Raw genomic sequence first — 22,647 nt, forward strand, 5'->3', positions numbered from 1 at the left:
TAATGTAAGATTTTACCTGTGAGGTCAGTGAGCATGGTTAAAGCAGGTTTGGATGGTCGTAGATGTTCTCATGCAGGTCGTTTAGTGAGGTTGTGCAGTCAGCAGGTTGCTCAGACTGATTCTTCATGCTGTTCATGTTACGTCAGCAACACAGACACCAGAACGAGACATCAGGCAGGTATGATGAGAAGAAAGAATAGAAAGTAAAAGCGACACAAAAACTGAAAAAAATAAAGAAAATCTTTTCTGATGCCACAGTAAGCATAAAACCAACTTTGAACAGCTTTATGTTCTATCAACACTTATTAGAAACAGCTCGGTTTTCACGTCAGCACTTGATTATATTCACTTTAGAGGATTTAAATGATGTTGAGACACGTTAATTTGCAGCAATCAAAGTTTATCTTGAGCTTCGCTCCTTTAATGATCAAAAATATGTAAAATCACGAGTTGTCCAAATACGCTCCATTACACATCAAACAACAAATGCTCAGCTCCTCTGTCACTCATACCAAGTCAAACCCAGCAAACGCTTGCAACACAACAAAACACAAATGCTGAGTCATGCAGGACGGATGCATGATGGTGGACAGCCAACATGCCCAACATTGTCCAACTTTCAATGCGACACAATCCATCCAACAAGTCATTTGAAGTTAGCATTTTAACTTAAAATCTTGTTCTTCAATCAAGAACAGACTATATGCCTGTCAATACTGTTCTGACGGTTATTTTAATTTGGCCTGTGAAGTGGGTGACATGTTTACAATCAAAAACACTGACTCAGATTTATAGCAGCCATGACCACTGCGAAAACAGGACATTAGATTTTCCTGCAATATTAAAGTAGAACATTGCAATGTACACGTTTTCTGCTTACTTCCAAATCAGATCACCCCAGGTAATATGTTTTATGTTTTACGGTGCAATAAATTAAGATTATGGTCTTCGAGCTACGAAAATTTTGACTGAGTTAAAGCTCAGGGCGTGGAGCTGACACTTTTTTGCTGAATCTCTAACATCACTTTAACTATCCTATTTTACTGACTTTGGAGTATCATTGTATTACTCTAAGACTCAGTAGTTGCTATCATTGATCTGTTTTTGGCAAACAGAAGATATTGTTGCTCGAAATACATCTAAATACAGTCAGAATGACGATGTGAATGCGACACTAGACCAAGTGGGATCCACTGGGCCAAATACGACAAATGGAAGCGATAGAGACAATGTTTTACTTACTAGTACTAACTAGTTTACTACATTGTTTGACACCTCATTTCCATACGGCTTGGTTTGGTGTCTGGAATTCCATAGTTTATGTTAAACTAGCTATACTAGATTCTTTTTAAGTTTACTCAAACAACTGAATACATTTTTAACATGCTGGCGAATTCGTTTTTCTGACTCAACTTCCTGGCTTACAGTGTGGTCTCTTTGAAAATGGAAAAAGTAAAAATTTTTCTAAATACTGGACGCAAATTCTGAAAAAAGTGAAGGAGAATTTTTACAAGCATCATGGACTTTCTGTTGGCTCTTGTACATACGTAAAGCTATGTGGAAACTAGCAGTAAGGCAGCTAATTAGCCTAGCTAACCCCTGTCAAAACTAGTAGTTTTAGGGTGCTTTCACACCTGTTAGTCCGCTAGAGTGGTTCGTTTGGACCCAAAAGTTGTTACAATGTTGCTATTTTCAACTGGTTCGGTTCGCATTCACACCAGTGTTTTCGCAGTTGAACCTACTCCAATTAATGTTATATCTCCCCCCAGTCGTTTGGCGGCGCTGTTTACAAAACAAGGCATTTACGATGACGTAGGTGTACGCTGATTGGCGCGGAAGCTCCCGTAGACCAAAAAGTCTGCTGCGCCATCAAGCCGGTCCGAATGGAGACAGGTTTGTGTTCTCACCAGGAGCGAACCGAACTGGAGTTCACATAGAAGCGGACCGAGACCACCTCCCGAAAGTGGTCTCGGTGCGGTTCGTTAGTCCGAACCAAAAAAATCTGGTATGCTTTCACATCAGCCCAAACGAACCGTACTTGCAGGTGTTGCGGACTCCAAGACGTAGGTGTGAAAGCACCCTAAGTCTAAGCTTAATGTCAATGTTAGCTAACTTGCTGTGCTTCATATGCACGTATACATTGCTAAATGCGTTTAGCACGATTCCAGAGTTATTTGTCATTTAAATGTGGTATTTAGCCAACATGCTAATGCAGTAGCTCTCAGAAAACTTGGGAGTCATAGTCTTCCCCCAGCTGAGGTTTAACTTACCAAGCTGACTTCTACTTTTAAAGCTGCTCCATGTCTGAGAAATGACTGTTCAATTAAAATTGCAAGCTAAAACATCAGACTGAAGTGCTGTTTTAGCTGAAATGACTTGTCAGACTGTAATTATTTTGAGTTAAAGCAAGATGCATTTCCACTGCAGCATAACATCCAAGCAAAGGGACCTACTCTCAGGTGGGACTCGATCCTTGTGGGGACACCCAGACAGGCTGCGGTGATGCGGGTACAGACCCGTCACATGACCAGTCCCATCGCAACCTGGCGTCGGACACTTGCTCTCCTTCTTCTCCCCCCTGGAAGAGTCTGGAAAGGACAGAGCAATGGGACAGCAAAAATGAAATGGAGGCGTAGTTGAATCAGGTAACCAGCGTCCAAGTGTCGGCACAGTTTCCGCCATCAAAGGACTGAATGTGAACCAGCTCTGGTCCATTTATGGCTGCCAGATTTGGCTAGTAGCCTAGTTCTGAACTGCCACCCACAACTCAGATTTGTTTAGCAAAGCAAAAACTGTAGGCGTGATGTTGTACCCACTGATTTCCGTTGGTTCGAGAAACAATGGATCAATCAGAGCTTATTATGATAGGATTACGAATCATCTTCCTACATAGATAGCTAGCTACCTTCTATATTCATTGAAAAGTGCGACAAAAATGCCAAAAAAGTCTAGATGAAAATTTCCCTGCAATGTTCCGATTGTTCTCAACTGAAATGACAGCGGTTGGATGGACCCATCTCTCGTTGCTGACTGACAAACATAACAAAACGGGCAACAAGCCAATGAGAATCCAGATCACAACATCATGCTGAATAACTGAAGTAAAACAAAACACCTGGCTACAATTAGACAAGTATACTGTCCCTGCACAGATTGAGACCCATTATACCAAAAGCTTTCTTGTGGACTAATAACTTCTATGAGTTAGCAAAGACATGCCCTGTCCTAATGAAGAAGTTTGAAGCCCATCTGAGTCTGTTGTGAGGGTGATAATTGCACAGTCCTGACTCCCTCCCAGTGTTGGTGGGGTTGTATTTGAGTGGATTTAGAGAAATAGGCCGCAGAGAGCGTCCCACAGATGAGATTTGCTCTCCTAACGGGCCGTGCAGATTGCCATTACTCATGCCTGACAAGCCGGCCGTCTGATGTTCCCACACCGGCCTATTTTAACAACATAAGCTGCTGTCAGTGGAAAACCATGCATCTGCAGAAAAAAGTGTGTTAGACCTGAATGCAGAAAATGAGTGCCCATTACCTCATCTGCAGCCATGTACAGCAATTCTGAAATAACACAATGGGGTTTTAACAGGTTTTAAGAGCCCAGGGGTCAGAAAACTCATTCAATCCACCAATGCTCACTGAAAACTTCAAGTCAGGGAGGAAAAATACAGACATTAAAGTTACAGTTATGTGTTTCTTTCCTGCTACAGCACTGATAACCTGTGGCTGCCGCGGTATTTAGGATTACAATAAGTCAGGCAGACAAGATAAACGTCCTCCCGTCTGACCTGGGGTCAGATTTTTTCAGTAAAAGCTGGTTAAGGTCAAATGTGACGAGAAAAGGTGATGTGAAACTGGCAGAATTTTGAGGAGGAAACACGATCACTTGACAACTTTGTGAATACAGTTCAAACATTAAGGGTTTGTTGTAAGAGAAAACTGTTATCCTGTTTCAGTTTTAAAGCTTTAATGTGGTGTTTAATTATGGTGTAGAACATTGAACACATTTCTTTTAAAATAGTTGGAAAATTTTTTAGTAGGTGCTGGTGTTACTGGTGTTGTTTGGCGTAAAGCTGCAGAGGCGTGACTAAACTAAATTTGCTTCTTAAAGTCCAGGCATTCTGGTAAAAAAAATCCAGCTTTTAAAAGAACTCCCACAAAAATGCTTGTTTTTCCCAGATGTAAAACATTTGAGTGTAGAACCATGAAGATGTAGAAATGCTGCTGACATGAACAGACCAAATTTCCATGTATTTCATAACGTGTTATACTGTGGGTCTGAGCTCAAAACAGTAGCAACTATCATAAATTTCAAACCCTAAAATTGTGGATACTGACGTACACAACACAATGTGAGACACCAAAAAGACAAGACAGACTTTAAGTTGGTATCAAACTGCTCATCAGACCAGACAGATTTTCCAGCAGTGTCCAAAGTGTGCAAACATGAAAAATCAACATATGTTATCTCACAACTTTGCTGAGCATAAATCGATAAAGACCCAGTGAGGGTCAGTGTGTGGGTTTCTGCTGCCTACCTTTAGGGTAGTACGCCCTCTTCAACCCATCCTGCTGCATCCTGGACTTGCGCTCTTCTGCGGCGCTGCTCAGCCTCGGGCTATGCTCGCCGTGGCCGCGATGGTGATGGTGATCCCGACGGGGCATCGTGTGCTCTGAGGTCATCCGGTCCCTCATGACCTTCGCCCTCTCTGATTCCAAAGCGATGGCCTTCTCCAGCAGTGACAGGTTTCCTTTGGCCATGTCGAAGGTCTCGTCCGAGCGGTCGGAGGCCACCGACGTGGTGTCCTCGTCGCCTTCCTGGCTGCAGCTGGTCGGGTAGCCTCTGGACGCCGGGCTCAGCTGCTCCTCCAGCTTCATTAGGTTCACCATGTCGGAGTAGCTGCGCTCCAGAGACCTGGGCTCCTCCTGGGCACCATGCTGGCAGCTGTCGTACCTGACAGGTAAATAGGACAGAAGTACAAACTGTTAGTGTGTAATAAGCAGAGGTCTTCAAACTGTTGCAAACGTTTAAATTTGTCTTCTGGAGATACTGAACTCAAAACACAAACACTACCACAAAATAAAGTTTCACAGTTTTATCATTTGAGTTATAGTCCACCAAATGGGCTTATTATATTTTCTATTTTGCTCCAGAAAATAAGACTATTCTTTACTGACGCCATTTAGAGGATGTTGCTCATAAGGACTGCAGCATCAGTTGCAGCTAGATATCTTGTATTTAATAAGCTAGTGACACATTATATAATATATATGGTCAAAAACTAAAAATTATGAGAAAGAACGTGCTTGGAGCGCTCCATCTCAATCACCTGCAGCATATTCTGAGAGTGATTCTGCTTTAATCTTCTGAGCTCCAAGCAGTTTCTGGGCATGTTTGGTTCCTGTCACATTTTTACACACTGTGGGCTCATTTTCACTGCAATATAAAATCCTGCACTTCTATGGAAACAGCACAATCATGGATAAAAGTAGAGACGCAAAACATATTTTGTAGAGTATGTAAAGCAATAATACTGTATATCAATAAAAAAGGAAAAACAGAAATCAAATTTCTTTGATTATACATTTTATAAGAATTTTAAAAAACTGGAATCAAAATGTACAACATTTTTTCAAGTGTTCGCCTATAGTTCAGCACAAAGGTCATTGATAGCTTCACAGCTACAACAAGGAGTGTAGGGTTTTTTTGTTTTTACCAGCATCTGGTTTGTGAAAATGTTAGATTTTTGACAACTTTTTGACTAAGGCATGTAAAAAAAAAAAAAGTGATTTTGATAAAATACCATGGGTTTAAGCTCAGATTTGAATCATTTTTCTGTCCTAACAGCACGTCACAGATGAGTAAATTATGGACTAGTTTTAAATTCAATAATTGTTTCTGCTTTTACAGTTTGTAACTCTGATAAATGGTGTAATTTTTGAGATTTTTCTTAAAGATAACATGCCCTTCAAACCCGCCAGCAGGTTTCGGGTTTCGTGACGGTTAAGTACGCTGTAGCATTTTAAAAACAGAACAAACATAGTATAGTAAGTATAGTAATAGAGTGTTTTAAATTGTGAAAGTTTTACTTTTACTTTTGCTAAATACTTCATCACCATTTACCTCTGCTTCCTCATCCCTGAACAGACAGTGATCTTGGAAGTAATCTTTTTTATGAAATATGTAGGTAGCAGTAGTAATCATAGGGCCATGAAGAGATTTCCTACCTGCTCAGGTGGTGCACCACCTGCTGGTCCATTGGGTTCTGGAGCTGGTGGTGGAGAGCGTGGAGGGCAGGACGATCAGATGGCTGCGTCTCACTTAGCTTCCGAGCCAGATCGAAACACTGGTTTCTCAGACACTCCAGACTGCTGAGACACACCTCCTCCTCGCTCTCCTCTGCCTGACCTCTCAACCCCACGCCGGGCCGGCCGTTTACATGGCAGCCGTCATCCACCATGGTGCTCTCTGGGTAGCCGTCTTCAGGCAGCATGGCGCCGTGACCCTGTGCCAGGAGCTTCAGGGAGTCCACCGTCTCTCTGACCACATCGCTGTCCAAGTCCACGCTCAGTTCGCCCTTCCTGTCGCCCTGTTCGCTGCCGTCATCATCCTCATCGTCGTCGTCCTCGCCAGCACTGTTGGAGGAGTTGCTGTTCATCTCCGACTCAGTCATGGCCTGGTAGGCAGCGTCCTCGGCGATCTTGCCAAGGTTGAGCAGTGACTTGGCGACCAGCTCGTCGTAGTTCTCGTACTCCTCGCCGGTGCCGTTACCTGCGCTGATGGTGCAGCTGTTGTTGTTGTCGTCCTTCTGAATTGCAATGAGCTTTGATTGTCCACTGGGTTTGTAGTGGTTCTCTGCAGACAGGAAAGTGAAAAACAAACCTGTCTGGCTTTACATTGTTTTTGAGCATCCCACATCAGAGCCAGTTATTACCATCAGCAAAGTTGCCGTCTGTATATTGCACGATAAACAGCATAAACAGTAGATAATTGCTCAAAAATAAAAGAGGAAATGGATTCATTTTGCAGATAATATAAATATGTGTTCATTTATAAAATGCAAATTCTGCAGATGAAGTGGAGATGAAGCTTTTATCGCCTCTAATCATCTCAGCGATGCTGTTGGACCTGTTTTTTCACATTTATTCTTGAATATATTAGCTGCATCGCTACCCAATTATGATCCACTGTTTACTCACAAAAATATACAACCCAGAGCTGTGCAGAACAGCGCGGCTCTCCCTGCTAAGCCTTGCTGTTGATTTTGGGGACAGTGACGGCAAATGAGAGCAGAGAAATTGAAAAGGGAGGCGTGTGAGGTGCTCCGATTCAGGAGCCATAAATATCCTCGGGAGGAGAAACCGAGGCAGAGCACATGTGACACGTCCGCCGAGACAAGGAGGCGAATAGGGAGGGGAAGGGAGGGGAGGTGAGGGTGGGAGTTATTAACTCAGCAGAGCTCCTCTCCCGATTATTCGTGAAGCGCTGTCAGAAGCGATTGAGGACACGGGGGGTGTTCGGGGGGAATCGAGGTAAACGTGGCGGGAGGGAGATTGGAGAGCATCTGGTCTACCAGAGAATCGCCTCTCTTCACTCTGTCCTTTCCCACTGCAGATGCAAACAGCAACCAAAAGTGGACAGCAGCTTGACCCAGAACAGGACCTGAATATGAGCCTCTCTCAGACATGGAATCTGTAACACCACTGAGTTTATGTTTCTGTCTAAGCAGTATCGTTTTGGCTTCTTTACATATTGTAGGACTCTTTTTTGGGAAAGTTTCAGGACACTGTTCAAACATGATGACCCCCTTACAGATCCAGCTGCAATCCTCACAGGATTTTTGGCATCCAGCAGACTGTCCCGATCAGAAAAATGCTTTCAGAAATGTCCAATAACAACAAATGACCTTCAGCGGTCATCGTAATCATTACTTCTGCAAGGTTTGCAGAGAAAGGAGGTCAGGGTGGACTGATGGGTCATCACAATGTCAGACTTTGACACTGGAGACACTTTTTTTTCCCCCTTTTCAACCAAACAGTCTGTGATTCATTATTTAACCTTGAGTAAAGCTTTGATTATACCACATTAGAACCACAGACAGATACTGTATAGACCTAGCAGTGACTCATATGCTTCTATACGTAATAATATCAGGGGTGTTTGCACACAACACAATGCAAGAGAAAAACTCTTTGGTTTGCTGTGCGCGGCTGAACAACAAGAAAACATTTTTTTAGCGCAACCATCTAATGAGAATAGCACCAAGGATGGGGAATACAGAACAAATATACAGTGCACAAGATGCTTCCCATTTTTCATTCCAGTGTATGTACAGTCACTGTGCTTATAGTGTGTAAAGTACTGCAGCATGCCAGTGTCCCCATGGCGGTTTGGATGGATCTTCATGGACTTGGGCAAAGACAAAACTTACATCACAATGACCCTTCTAGCCAAATGGATGCAGAAATCATCAACTGGCTTAAAACAATTTTTGTCCAAAAATAACATCCCATCACACAAATATTAACTGATTTGTAAAATTCTTGATAGATGCCTTGAAAAGAGACATTGTCTTGTTATTAGACACACCAGATCAAACAACAAGGAGAGGAGATTTCTGATGTTGTAACTGATAACTTTGGTTTTGATTAGTCATGAACATCTTTTCCTGCTAAGTAGTTTTAGTTTCCTTAAGCACTGACGATAAAAAGATGGATGAACTGTCCATGACCATAGGTTTCCTGAGCAGCGGTTTTGAAGCTCAGTGTGGTGGTTCCAGCCATTGCATTCATGGCATCATCTGACACCTACTAGCTCTAACACCACCCAAAAATGCGCAACGAAATGGAATGGAGTCCTCAAGTTACCGTTAATAATGCATAACTTTAAGCCTTAATGCAATTTAAATGGGGGAGTTATATAGGAATCCCCCCGCCACAGTTGTCAAGAACAGGGAAATTAGCTATAGAGACTGAAACTATTTTTTGTACCAGGTTGTAAATATGCTAATTTCTGCTGTAGCATTGGACATTTTAGCATTGGGGTCTACAGGGATTGACTCACTTTTAGAGCCAGCCTCAAGTGGTCATATGAAGTACTGCAGTTGGCTCCAGTTTTTAGGCCCACAGATTTCCACTTGTAGTAAGTCTAAACAAACCTTAACCAGACAAAAAATATTGTATTGACCCCATCTGGGTTGTTTTGTAAGACACTACAGTCAGTTGAGTTCAAATCAGTCATTATTTTATCTGCTTTAAGCAACCAAAGTAAGAAACAGTGAACTCACCCTGCTGACGAGTCTGCAATTCCTCCTCCTCTTCCTCCTCCTCTTCCTGTTCATCGTCCTCTGCCTCGTCCTCCTGCTCCTCCTCATCATCACCATCGTCCACATCTTCCTCTTCCTCATCCATCCCCTCCTCATCCTCTGCCTGTGCAGCCCCTATAGTTGTATCTGCTCTATCAACCTCTATGTCCTCCTCCTCTTCCTCTTCTTCCTCCTCCTCGTCTCCCTGCTCTTCATTGTCCTCAGAGAACTCATCCTCCACCTCCCCATCTTCTTCCTCATCCCCTTCTCTCTCGCCATCCTCATCCTCATCATCCTCTTCCACTACCTCCCCCTGCTCCTTCCCCGTCTGCCCCACTTCCACGGCTTCATTCACATAGCTGGCGTAGGCGCCAGCATCCTCTTCCTCCTCACCCGGGCAGGAGGTGAGGAAGGGCCTCCTCTTGGCAGCTGGCTCCAGTGGTTGTTTTTCCAGAGCCTTCCTCTTTTTGGCCAATGGGCAGCCGTAGATGCTGAGGTGAGACAGAGGGCACATAAATGATCAGTAGCCATCTTTGATCTTGCATTTTACTATCTGATCGTTTGAGCCGCTGTATCTTCTACTTTTCTGGGCCAAAGCTCGGCCTTCAACTAACTGGAACTGATTCTCAGGATAAATAAGTCTAAAAAGAAAGCCAACATATGGCAAACACATAAGGGCTCACATTTGATCCCGCAGAGCCAGAACACATCCCAGCACTTAGCTATAATCAGCACAGCTTGGCTGGAGAGCTTGGTTATATTTGGTTTTTGCCTTTTAGAAGTATTAGGTGGTCGAAAGAGAAAGTGTCAAAACTATGTACAAGAATGATGAGCTTCATTTCTGTTTAAAAGAAGTGTGTAGAAAGGTGATATTTTTGTGTACACATGACTACATCTGGACCATCTGGTGGGAGTTCTTTAAGAAAAAGTAGGAACTGAGAGTTGTTCTAAATGAAGTGGGTATAATTCTTGGTAGCTTACAAAATCTGATGTGCTCACTGTTAGACTTTCAATTCAGCAAACTGCAGTTCTATCAGGTGGCTGTTGTGAGTTTTAGGTCAAGCTTTCAGAAATGATTTTAAAGGAAATTCTGTCTGCAAAAATGTTAAGTTCTTTGGTGAAAGGAACCACCAAGAAAACCCTCGTTGAGCAGTTTTCACAGCCCATAGACATTAAAACTTGTGTAGGGCAATGATGTTTATCGAGCAGCTGCCAAAGAATATTGCCAGTTTCACCTTGGAATTATAAATCCAAACAGGAATTACTGGGAAACTGCAAAGGGGCATCTTGTACCATTGCAGAAGTAGAAGCAGGATGCAATGACAAGGAATAAATTATTCATTGCTAAATGTTAAATGCAACACAAGCCAATCTCTGAAAGATATCACCTGAAGACTGTCTGAAAAAAATAAGAAAATTGCTGCATCAAAACTATTTACAACAGGACCACGTCACAACAAGAGTGTCTGAACATTTCTTTAGAATGTAAGTCCCACATTTGCAATGTGATTCCATTGCTAGTGCATTTTATTTCAACCCACCCTCAGGGTCTCAAGTCATTGCCAATTATTTCATTTAGCAAGTTAAAACAGTGCATTCTCAGCAAAATGCACCAATGGTTATTAAAGTGACAACCATATTAAAATAAACCATGCAAAACAATGTATAACAGCAATGTTTTTTGTCATCGTGACATATTTCATAAAAGCAGAAAGCTTTATATGTCAAGAATATACTATAGTATATTAAAAAACAGAGACATTAATATAAACATTTCATTATTTTCAACTATCTTTTCCAGCTTGCTACAATGTCACTGTCACAGCAACAGCTAAACTGAATGTAGTTTTACAGCATTAAGAGTTCTTTCAGCTCTGAGAAGCCTGTATTTCTTCAGAGAAGCCCAGACTCTGATGTGATGTCTGCATCACGAGGGTCGTGAGAAGAAACGGTTTGGTGTGTTAAGGTCAGAGGTCAAAGTGCTGCGACTCCCTCTGCTGCGCTTCATGCATTAAGACACTGCAGAGGATTTTCACTCGCTCTGGCTGAGGAGGAGAGTCAGCCGCTCAGAAAGGAAAAAAAAAAAAAACAAAGCTTATTCAACCGGGGCCTCAATTACCCAAATCCCATAATAGTCATTAACTGTTGGGAAAATTCTGCTTTAATTGCTCCAAAACAGCAAGCACAATTATACACGGCTTTAATGTGGATTTTAGGAAATCAATTAGTCCATTTCCATATGAAAGAGCTTATTTTGTGTTTGGAGGGCAAGATGGAGGAGGTGACGCTGCTTCTCTGACAGAAGTCGTTGTGTGTTTGTTGGACAAACATGCAAAATAAAAGCTGATAACTCTCAATTAAGACTTTCTTTCTTTTATGTATTTGGCTCAGTGACAATGTGAGAATGTGTCTATCACTGTTATTTTGTGACTGAACTATCCACCATCAGATATCAGATGTTTCTGGGAATTTTCTGAGATAAATTGAAATATACTGAGAGCAATAAAGTGCAGGCAGCTCATTCAGACGTTTTCTAACCTAGAAAGAACACGTCTCTAGAGTCTCTGTGAACCCACTCAGATTTTCGAAGGGATGATTTTGAAGCCTGGAATTTGGGTTTACCACTTGTTGCCAGTTTTCTGGAGCCAGATGATCCTGGTTTAGGAAAAGAGGGCTGAAGCGTGGGTGATGCAAACAAGTAGCAACCATTATAAAAAGCAGATGCTGCAAAATATACCTCTCTGTAAGCATTGTAATCTATAATGTATGATATTTATCATGTTCAGACATACGTAGAATACTGAAATGGTACTCAAGTTAAAGTACTGCTGCTTAGTAAAACAAGCACTCAAATATACATTTTCATCAAAATAATGAGTTCAGTAGTAGTACTAAAAAAAAAAAACAACCTCAGTAATGGGTAGTTTAAAGATTCTATTACACTACAGTCTTTATCCTACTCTTCTTATTCACATGTCAATATTACATAAATATAACCTGTAAAGACATTTTTATTACCTGGATTCATTCAGCCTGTTATTATTCCTATTGTTATTATCATAGTCTGATGCATGAACCTTGTGTATTATGTGGAAAGGAACATAAAGAGTGATATGATGTTACACTGTCCTTAAATGACTAAGTGTCTAACCTTATAAAAACATTGTAATACAGAACAGTGTGACACACATTAAAGGTCAAATAACTCTAACCAAATTAGAATATGAGGCAAAGAGTAAATCTATAAATGGTTTTAAAGAAATTAGCCTCATTATGAAATAATAAGGTTCATTTTAGCAGGAACAGGTTTGCTTACTTCTTCACTTTCACCTGAGGAAGACACTAGATGGTTGTCATGTGCACATAAAATCTATTTATCAATTTTGACCATCAAGCAAATGGAGTTCACATTTTTTATTATGTAACTGAATAAAGTTCTGTAATGTCTGACACCTCCAATCTGATACATCAGATAGACAGACCAGCTGCCTTTATGTCTTTATAGTACAACATAGCATGCAACATGTATTTTAGAATCATCATCATCATATTCGGAAAACTAAAACAACCAAAAGGAAAAAAACAAACAAAAAAACATGCTGCGGTTTCAATAAATGTAACCAATGCAGGCTGAAAAAAATAGAGGACCTAAGACTGATCCCTGCGGAACTCCACAAGACAGACTTGGAGTGCCATTCAACAAATCAGTGAAACAAACAGGGTCTTCCAACTTTGTGGAACAGGACACAAATAATACACCAGATACTATGCTGAAATATGTAAAAGTTAGTGCTCAATACACAAAATCATCCAGACTGTAGAAACCCTAAATGAATATGTACTGTCGTTGATGAGAACACAGTTTTATATGAAAAAAAGATATCCATTATCATTTTTCATCTTTCCAACTAACTGTCTGTATTCAGATGTTTCTGTTTCTTCATAAAGAGAAATGTTCTGTAATCAGTCAAGATATAATTATACGACTATGTTATTATTTGGTAACACTGGAATGACAATAAGAAAGAGAAATAGTTTTTTTCTATAGTGAATTTCCATTCACCATATACCACTGCAGTCAGAATTCCTCCCAGAAAACACACACACGCACACGCACACCGACACACACACACACTTTTCCTCAAATGATCCCTTCATCCTTTACCTTATACGCTTTCAGGCTGCCAGCTTGCCTTTCTACATGTGCATGTGTGTGCATGACCTCGGCCACCTTGCTGTCTCCCGCCAATTAAAATTCCAGTGGTAATTAAAGCAGATCAGAAACGAGGGAATGCTGCAGACAAGGACGAGAGACTATGCATGGTAATTATGTGTAGGGAGAGAGAGAGAGGGGTGGCTCCACACATTAAGTTTTCCTCTTTTTGCCAAACTGATATGCTGCAGTCTGATTTGATGCATAATGATTGATTACATACTGTGAATTAGAGCGATTAGTAATTTATTGGTTGTCTACATAAAGATTTGGACATCAGTGAGGGTCAGACTGAGCACAAGCAAATTTAAGGATTTTTTTTTGTATTCCCTATATTCCTTTTGAAGATTGTACTGCAACACTGGCTTCAACAGAGAGCGCTGCATTATTGGTTGTCTATTATAGTCTTTATAAAGACAACTACAGTCCATTTCTGTGGCTATGAGGACACTTGGAGCACTTTATTGAATTGCGAAGAAACCACATTTTTCACAATTGTCTCTTCAAGGTCATCTGTAGTCCATGTTTTTTCATGAGGACACCTGGAAGTCCATGGTTGTCTCTACGTGAGCAAGGTGAGTCAGTTATTGTCTGTACATGGACACCTGTACATCCATAATAATCACTATGGACACCTGAAGTCCACCATTGTCTCTTTGGGGAAAGTTCAGGGCATATTGTTGTCTCTGTAGGATGGTCGTTATATGGAAGACCAGTGTCTACATGAAAAACTGAGAGCTCATTATCATCTCTTGAGGCGCATCTGCAAGTTCTACATTTACATTTCCATGACGACACCTGGACTGCATTTTTATCTCTGTGAGAACACTTGCAATGACATATGAAGGCACATGAAAGTGTCTTTTTTCAGGTTATATGGACACTTGGAGTCTGTTTTTTGTCTCTGCAGATATCTGAAGGTCCACAAGAATCCATCCATTATTGTCAATTCCTGGATACTTGGAAATCCCCAAAAATGTCTGCCATGACACCTTCAGTCCGTTACTGTTGCTCTGTGGACATCTAGAGTCTTATGTTGTCTCTATACTAACACCTGGAAGTGTCTTACTGTCTCTACTTGGACACTGTTCTTTCTTTTGTTCAAAGAAAGGCGGTTTGTAGTAAGTTCAACCCACGGTCAGGTCAGTTTCTCCATGTCACTTAAATGCTATATGAGTCTGAATCATCTGTGCTGTTTCTACGGTTACCAGCAGTTTATTATAGCACACTTTGAGTATGTATTTATATCAAAGATAGAGTTGAAGCCAACACCTGTCATCCAATCAGAGATGATTATTGTCTATGACTACAGTATAGTCATTATAGATGAAACTTAAAATGCTTTCACCCATTTTTAATAAACTATCCAGTCCTTAATATGTGGATGTGGTCTAAATGTTGCTTTTTAAAATGAGTTTGTTTTTTTAGTACCATCAGAATAAAAATGTGAATACTTCTGTAAATATCAGGTGCGGTGTGATAATTACATCTGTGTATGTGTGGTTTCGTGGGATCATTGCCCTCGGTAACGCCACATGCCGACACTCATCACCGCGGCAACGCTTTAGCGCCAAAGGTGGTGGTGGGGATATATATATAAGAGACTGGGTGGTGGCAGTGATACAAGGTGGGGTGTGGGGCGGGGGGGTTGTAATGTGGGCGACACGATGTTCACATCCTATACTAGCGGTTGCCATGGGAGACAGGCTGCATCCCTCCTGGTCCTCATACTGCAGCATCCGCACGGTGCTGTCGCCATGGTGACATCCTCCAGAGAGAGAGAGAGAGGGAGAGGGAGAGGTGAAGTGAAAGGGAGAGAGACAAAGAAAGGTAGGGGAGGAAGGAAGAAACAGAAGCAGGGGGAGAGAGAGAGAGAGGCAGAGGCAGAGGCAGCGACTCTGAACCTGACTGTCTCCTCCCCAAACTCATTCAGTGCCACAGACAGCAGTAACTGTGTCTCTGCCTCAAGGAGTTATTGATCCCAGCAGGATGAGGAGGAGAAATGTTGTGACTGGCTCCTCAAACCAGAAGGCTGGATTTGAAGAATAAGATTAGATAAATCTGGATACATTCAAAAATATTCTTATTGAGAGACCTACTGGAGTTCAAATTTCCCTCACGAGATTCGAACTGCACTACTGTTACACAGCACAGTGTGTACTTATTTTAAAAGTGTGCTATATGCACATAGACATGCTTGTCTTCTTCTGTTATATTTCTGTTTAATAGCTGCCCGAACACACATCTGCTGCCCTCTGTGTTTGATGCATGTGTCCCATGTTACAGCCATTTTTTAACAAGTTAATGGTAGTCTTACATGTCCCCAGAATGTGAGTTTCAAGTTTCACCTTAAAATAGCGCACAGATCATTCATTCTGCTATCCCTGTAATAACCCTGGTTTTAGTCCTGCTCTAGTGTCTGAGTCAGACGAGCCAGGGGCGGCAGGCTTATCCTGCTGTGACTTCACAACAGTTCATTCAGAGGTACACTCTGATCAATGGAGAAAGAAAAGTAACATAGGGATATCCTTTGTATATATTTTGTGGGTCTTTAGACAGATTGAGAGCTCGCAGTCTCTGCCTGCAAAATACCTGATGTACCCGCCATACTGTCTGCAGTTATTCCTGCCTTACTGTCATAATTCTGCTTCGGTAAAATTGTTTAATTGATGGCTGCAAGAACCACAGAAGTTTCAGATGCATCCCTAGCAATTATAATGATCTTACAAGTGTGAGCACATTCTTTTTACTTCAGAGTGCTACATTGGTAATGAGGCCAGTGCAAAACACATTTCACTTTAAATTCTACATTTTTCATTTATCACTAGAAGACTCGAGGAAGTTGTCTTTCCCGGCCTGTTTTGCCTTGTCATGTCATTGTGAAGAATTTTCCACAGGTCTTATTAATCAGCTGTAAAAGGGACCTTTCATTTGAAGAAAAGGGCTGTCACTAAAAAACATTTTTAAAATTACCATTTAATTTAAGTTCATTTTAGTTTGACAAACTCTGTGTTTATCATTGTATATCTCAGCACAGCACAAAATGTAAACAAAGGTTTACATATTAAAGTGTTACTGCATATTAAAGTCATTCTGTGAAGTGCTCTTATACTTTAAAAAGCTTTGGGTCTGGAAATGTTTACACTGAACTGAGTCGGAATGTGCTGGTACTGCCAATGTCTACAGCTGCAGCCAAAAACAGCGACATCACGATATAACAGCTGCATAGTGACACCGAAGAACAACATTTGTTCAAATGAAAAAGAGCATTTCAGAATGTATTTTTATTTTGACACATTTTCAGCATTGATGTCATCAATTTGCTGACTAATCGCGAGAGCCCTACAAAAAAAACTACGAAAAAAAAACATGAACAACTTTCAAACATCAGTACATGATTCATTTGATCAAACATGCTGTATATGGCTAATGTGGCTAGCATCAATTGCACACTCACAAACCAGAGAAATGTTAAAGTTTATAATCCTAAGAAACTGTTTGAAGCCAATTAAACAATGCGAGAAGCTGGTTTTCCAGATATGATGAACTGAGTCTGAGGAAACTTCCCAACCTGTGAAGTGTTTTAAAGCATTTGGTGAAGAGGCTGCAAATAAATAACAAGAAGAAATCAGACAGGAAACAAATTTGGAGATGCTGTGTTCTCCCCCTCTACTGTGTCTTTGTAAAATCAGAAGTTTGTGTACTGTACACTCCTGTGATCAGCTGATGATTAACTGATTAAGTAATTCATCTGTCGTGTCCCCAGAGAGGAAGCATGAGGCGGCCTACTTCTCTCTCTCTGAGCTTGTCTGACTCCATGTGTCTCTGTCTCTGTCTTGCTGTCACTTTTCTCACTTCAGTAATTTGTCAGCGTGACTATTTATCAGAGATTGTAAAAGGAAAAACAGTCCTGCGGCGACATTGTTACTTTTGTTTACAATGTCAAGAATGACCTTTAAACCTCTGCTTTTAAGAAAAAACTAACAAAAGGTTTTCAGAAAAAAAATGGAAATTTGAGCATCTGCAACAGAATAGTTAGTTTGTCCAAGCTGTCATTCAGCTCGATACACAACTAGATATAATAGTCAGTTAGCCATGAAGTAGATCTGATGTGATACATTCATATGCACTCAAACTTTTCCACAACAATCTCCAGCTTTTTGGTTCTGATTCCAATCTACGTCTTAATAATAACCAGTTAGGTTTTGGCCATTACTGATCTGTTTAACTCGAAAAGGAGTTAAGAAATGATTGCATTTATTGTTAAAGAGCTTTTTGTGTCAAATGCGATCAGTATACACAGTAAATAAACACAGCAGCAGAAGAAGTGCAGAGCTGATTAAATATGCATCTGAACTAGGAAAGACAGAAATCACAGATCACTGATTCAAATCGTGTCGTTCAGTTCAAAGATTGCATTTGTGAGCTAAGCAGTGATTCCACGTCGGCACGTCTGTCACTAAATGAATCTGTCACCGTTTATGTACTCCGACATTCAGCGCTGATTTAAACCATCTTTTCAGTTTGAGTTTGCTCTGTCATGTCAGTTCTATTTCATACAGGTAAACTCAATGTGCTTCACAATAAACATGGACATACATCGAACTGATGAGAAGGGAAAAAAATGTATTATATTCCATACTCCACGCACGCACACAAAAAATAACTAAAAAAATCATAGTGCAGCCTTCACACACTGTTTACACAGAGACACACACATGAACAAGCACACAATAAAAGCCATTCAGGAGACACGTTTGATGATCTAATGCAGGGGTCTCAAGCGGTCCAAAACTGGACCGCCACAGGGTCCAATCTGCCGGATGACTTTGCAAAGTGTAAAAATCACAAAGGTGAAAATGAATACTTTCTGTGAAAATATTTAAAGACATTGAACATTGTGCAATATAATGTCAGTCATCAGCTTCTGTATGACTGACTTTGGTTTGGTGGAACCTTATTGTTGATGCACTGTCACAACGTTTATGTGTTTTTTATGTATAAATTTTCTACATTTACAAGGCAGTGGGATAACTTAACTTTTTCCTTAATAGTTCCCATTTAGTTTGAGTGCTGGTCAGGAGTACTACACAGATGTGGAAATGAATGGGAATTTAAAATAATTCCTAGATCTAGATCTAATACTATATTGTTGAGTTCCAGATACCTGCGACTAAATGTTTGTGCCCTTGTAGATAATCTGTGATCTGTAAGTTGTGACACACAAATGATAAACTGAGACATAATATTGTTGAAATGTCACTTATTTTGTTAAAGAAAATTCGAGTTATTCATAATGTTTTGTAAAACGATAGTTCATTAAATATGAACATTGTTAGAATGCACTTTTTTTACACTAAAACAAAGGGAAAGAGAGTTATTATGCTATGATTTTACCGGTCCAGCCCACTGGAGATCCAACTGGGCTGAATGTGACCCTTGAACTAAAACGAGTTTGACACTGCTGATTTTACAGATCAGATTACGCCATAGCTACTGGTGAGAGATATGTTTGGGGGGCATGTCATTTAGAGCTTTGCAAACAAGCATTACTACGAATGTTTTCAGTGCAGGTCTAATGTGTTGTGTTTTATTTATCCCTGTCAGCACTCTGGCTGAATCCTTCTGGATGAGCTGGAGATGCCTACTGTCCTCCTGGGAAGCCAAAAAGGGCATTACATTAATCTAATTGGTTGAAGATGAAGGCACGGATGAAGTTAGAACAGGAATGTCTTAACTTTGGAATGATTCGGAATTGTAGTGACATGATGGTAAAAATCTAAATTTCTGAAATGCTCACTTTACAAAAATTATGTAATTTCTTGATTTTGTAGTTTTGAGCCCACAGACAGAGTTTCATTTCATTCTTTATCAAATCGCTGAAAGCTTGGAGACACACATAAATGCGCCTGAATAGATCATTTATTGTAAAAATGGGGTGTACAGCTGTATCAGAATGGTAGAATACTTCATGAATGTATGTGATGGTACCAAGAGGAAGTATTTATACTGTATGTGAAACAGCAGCAGGCAGAGTCGTAGCTGGTCGGCTCGAGCTGCAGCAAGTAGGGAAGTGGTGGAAGGAGAAGAGCGGGAACTTTATAAATCTGCACATTTGGACAATTCTAAAGAGATTATTTTCATGGAGAAAAAAACGGACACCCATGTAATTTCGAGACAGAGGTGAGTTTTAAGGGTTAAATCAACAACCAGAGAGGGACTTCAATTCTGAAAATATTGCACTTCTTGTTCAATATATTCTATACTCAAGAGTAAACAGTTCACGGTTGTTCCGTATTGACAGTTTGCAGAGTTTGGATGCCTTCACTGCTGCAGTAAGAAGTCTGAACAGTTAACCTTAACCCTGAACCGGTTTTCCTTTGTTGAAAATAACGGACAAAAATGCTCACTGCTTTGGCTGCCGCTGCTTTACCAAAAACATACTGAACTCCAAAACTGAGGTACAAACCAGAACGGTGGATTTTATGGAATGTTACATCCCAAGAACCAGCAGTGAGGTCACGGGTCACCATAACCTGATAAAATGTAAAATAAATACTACAGAGCCCTTGGAAAAACATAAATAACAGAGCAGGAAAATAAGAGTGAAAGAGTGTTTAAATCAACCCTCATTCCTTCTTTTCCACATTTATCAGAAAGTGTGATTTTCTCATACTACTTTGACTCTGTTGCCTGATGCTGAATTTCCTGAGTGTCTCGGTGCCCTTCGCTGCTCCATCAGTCTGCCCTGCCAGCGATTCACCATCCTGCCCTTCTCATTATCTCTGTGTTACCTCGGGCGTCAAACCACCGCTGTCCTTAGCCGTGCATTCTCTGTATGCCACCCTCCCATGCACACACACACACACACACACACACACACACACACACACACACACCAACTGCACACAAAATACCATAGAGACACTACAAAATAACCACAAAATATCTCAACAAGTGCCTTGATTTCATAATGGATGCTTGAATCTGCGTCTTTTAGTTGGATAATGAAAAATACTTCACCTTCCTTTTCTACGTTAACATTCACAGATTTCAAATTAGATTTTCTTTGATGAAAAAAAACCTCTGTGGTCCATGTCTGCTTTGCTCCAACTGCAGCACACTTGCTTTGATGTATATTTCACCCGTTTTATATATAATTCAGAGGTTTTCGACCTGTGCAGAAGAAGTTCTGAGGTTCTACAGTGTTTCACTTGTTTAAAGGAAATAACTGAAAGCAACATATTTGCATTAGAAGCAAATGAAGTCGTGACGTCTTACTGGTAGTTTCTTTGACTCATCTTTTTGCAGATGACCCTATTTTGTTGGTAATTCACCATTTCCAAAAGGTGACTGAGATCTGAGGCAGAAGCCACCTGACCTGCAGCCCAAGCCATCAGTTGGTGTGACTTCACAGCTCCACACTCCACCAGATTGGTTTTCTATCTTCAGCCTTGTGACAGACGGGGGAATTTTCTGAGACGAAGGCTGCGACCTGCCGATCGAGGAGGTCTGAAAGCGTGACGTAGATCCATTTAATGTTGGTAGGATTCGTTTTCTCAGCTGCTGAGTGAGACGTTTGAAGCCTGCAGGCTGGGCTGCAGCAAACCCCAACCATTTCATATTTTAGTTCAAGCACCCAAGAAAAGTCTGGAACTTTTTGATTATTAGTTTTTACACTGTTTATTTTGTCATTTGTCTATTTCAATCTCCAGTTACTCTTGTGTGTGAATCTCCCGACACGTTAATCTTAATGGTGTTTGAGACAAATATATATTAAACTTTCTTTATTTTAGGTTGCTAATTTGATATTTTTTCAGATGTTATTTTGTTATCTACAACTACTACTTGTTAAATTGCTTGTTTTAGATCAGTGAGAAAGACACATCCAGGCTTTGGAAGATCATCTGTCAGGGAGTTCCATATGGAGCTTATGATCTCTGTTAACTGAATGAAGCAGAAATATGAAAATGCAGTGGGAAAGTTAACAAGTTGGCAGGTTCAGCTTGTCAGAAAGTTTGAAATTGAATGAGGTTTAGTCAATTTTATTGGAATGATTGAAAAAAACTAATTCCAGGCAATTTTTAGGGACCTTTACTTCTGTTGTCTTCAGAAAGAATGCTTTCTACTTTCTTTGCTTCATGTACTTCCTCTTTAGTTTGAGTCACAGCGGAGAATGTGAGCAGCACCTTAACACCTCTTTACACTGGTTAAAAGCATGTTTTAGTTTTGATTTCACCATCTTACTGGTTACTTTAAAGGCTCTTCTTGGCCTCTCTCCCAGCTCACTCATGACCTTTTAACACCATACAAGGCAGCATGTAGCTTGATATCTAAGATTCAAAATCTTTTATCTGTTCCAGAGGCATCTGAAGTCAGGACCCCGAGGCTTCTTCCTAACCTATTCTTAAAACATACATTTATCTGAGAGCCTTTGAATAATTCCTTGATTTTTATTCATCTTTTTACATTTGTTTTATTTTAGTTTTTTATCCCTTTCTTAAATTTAATCTTCTTTTTTTTTTTTTTACAAGATTTTGAATGTATTTTACTGTTGTCTTTATAGCAATTTGTAACTGATTTTGTTTTTAATTTGCTGTACAGAGTTTTTATATATATATATATATATATATATATATATATATATAACCTCAAAATCACACTTCATAAAACATAGCATCATATAGCATCGTGGGAACAAGAAAAACAAAACCAAAAACAGCGTGATGTTTAAAGAAAAAGGAACCAAACAGCGCCAGAGCAAATGTATCGTATCAGCATCAGGTGACACAGCAATCTGTCTTTTAACACCTAAAATTACTGACTCAAAGAACTTCATCATCAATGTACAAAATACGCCAAGCAGCTCCTACCTGCGGTGTCTGGCGTACTTCCCGCTGACATGACCGCTGCCATCACAGCCGGGGGTCGGACAGCTGAGAGGGAAACACACACCGTCAGAACAAACAAAGCAGTACAGAAACTGTAAGGTGCTGTTGTCTAAATAAAATAATATAGAGAAAAATATCTGGAAGCTCCGCCACAAGCAGTGCAGTTAGTTCAAACATCTTAAAGACACAGATCACTGTCACAAATTTTTATGAAACATTGTAATACTCTTTTGAATCC

At 40.4% G+C, this 22,647-nt stretch overlaps 1 protein-coding gene across 4 annotated transcripts in view; it reads right to left on the bottom strand.

Annotated features, from left to right (window-relative positions):
* Positions 1-22,647, bottom strand: part of myt1la (myelin transcription factor 1-like, a) — a 95,865-nt gene that overhangs the window by 43,305 nt on the left and 29,913 nt on the right. For all 4 annotated transcript variants that reach the window (XM_035947028.2, XM_035947029.2, XM_035947027.2 and 1 more), the window contains 5 exons: positions 22,392-22,454; positions 9,288-9,796; positions 6,229-6,856; positions 4,539-4,954; positions 2,454-2,588 (listed from right to left, as the gene is read on the bottom strand). In XM_035947028.2, the coding sequence (XP_035802921.2) occupies positions 2,454-2,588; positions 4,539-4,954; positions 6,229-6,856; positions 9,288-9,796; positions 22,392-22,454 (1,751 nt within the window). The remainder of the gene's footprint in view (positions 1-2,453; positions 2,589-4,538; positions 4,955-6,228; positions 6,857-9,287; positions 9,797-22,391; positions 22,455-22,647) is intronic.

This window comes from Amphiprion ocellaris, chromosome 12 (assembly GCF_022539595.1).
Source record: "Amphiprion ocellaris isolate individual 3 ecotype Okinawa chromosome 12, ASM2253959v1, whole genome shotgun sequence".
Lineage (NCBI taxonomy): Eukaryota > Metazoa > Chordata > Actinopteri > Pomacentridae > Amphiprion > Amphiprion ocellaris.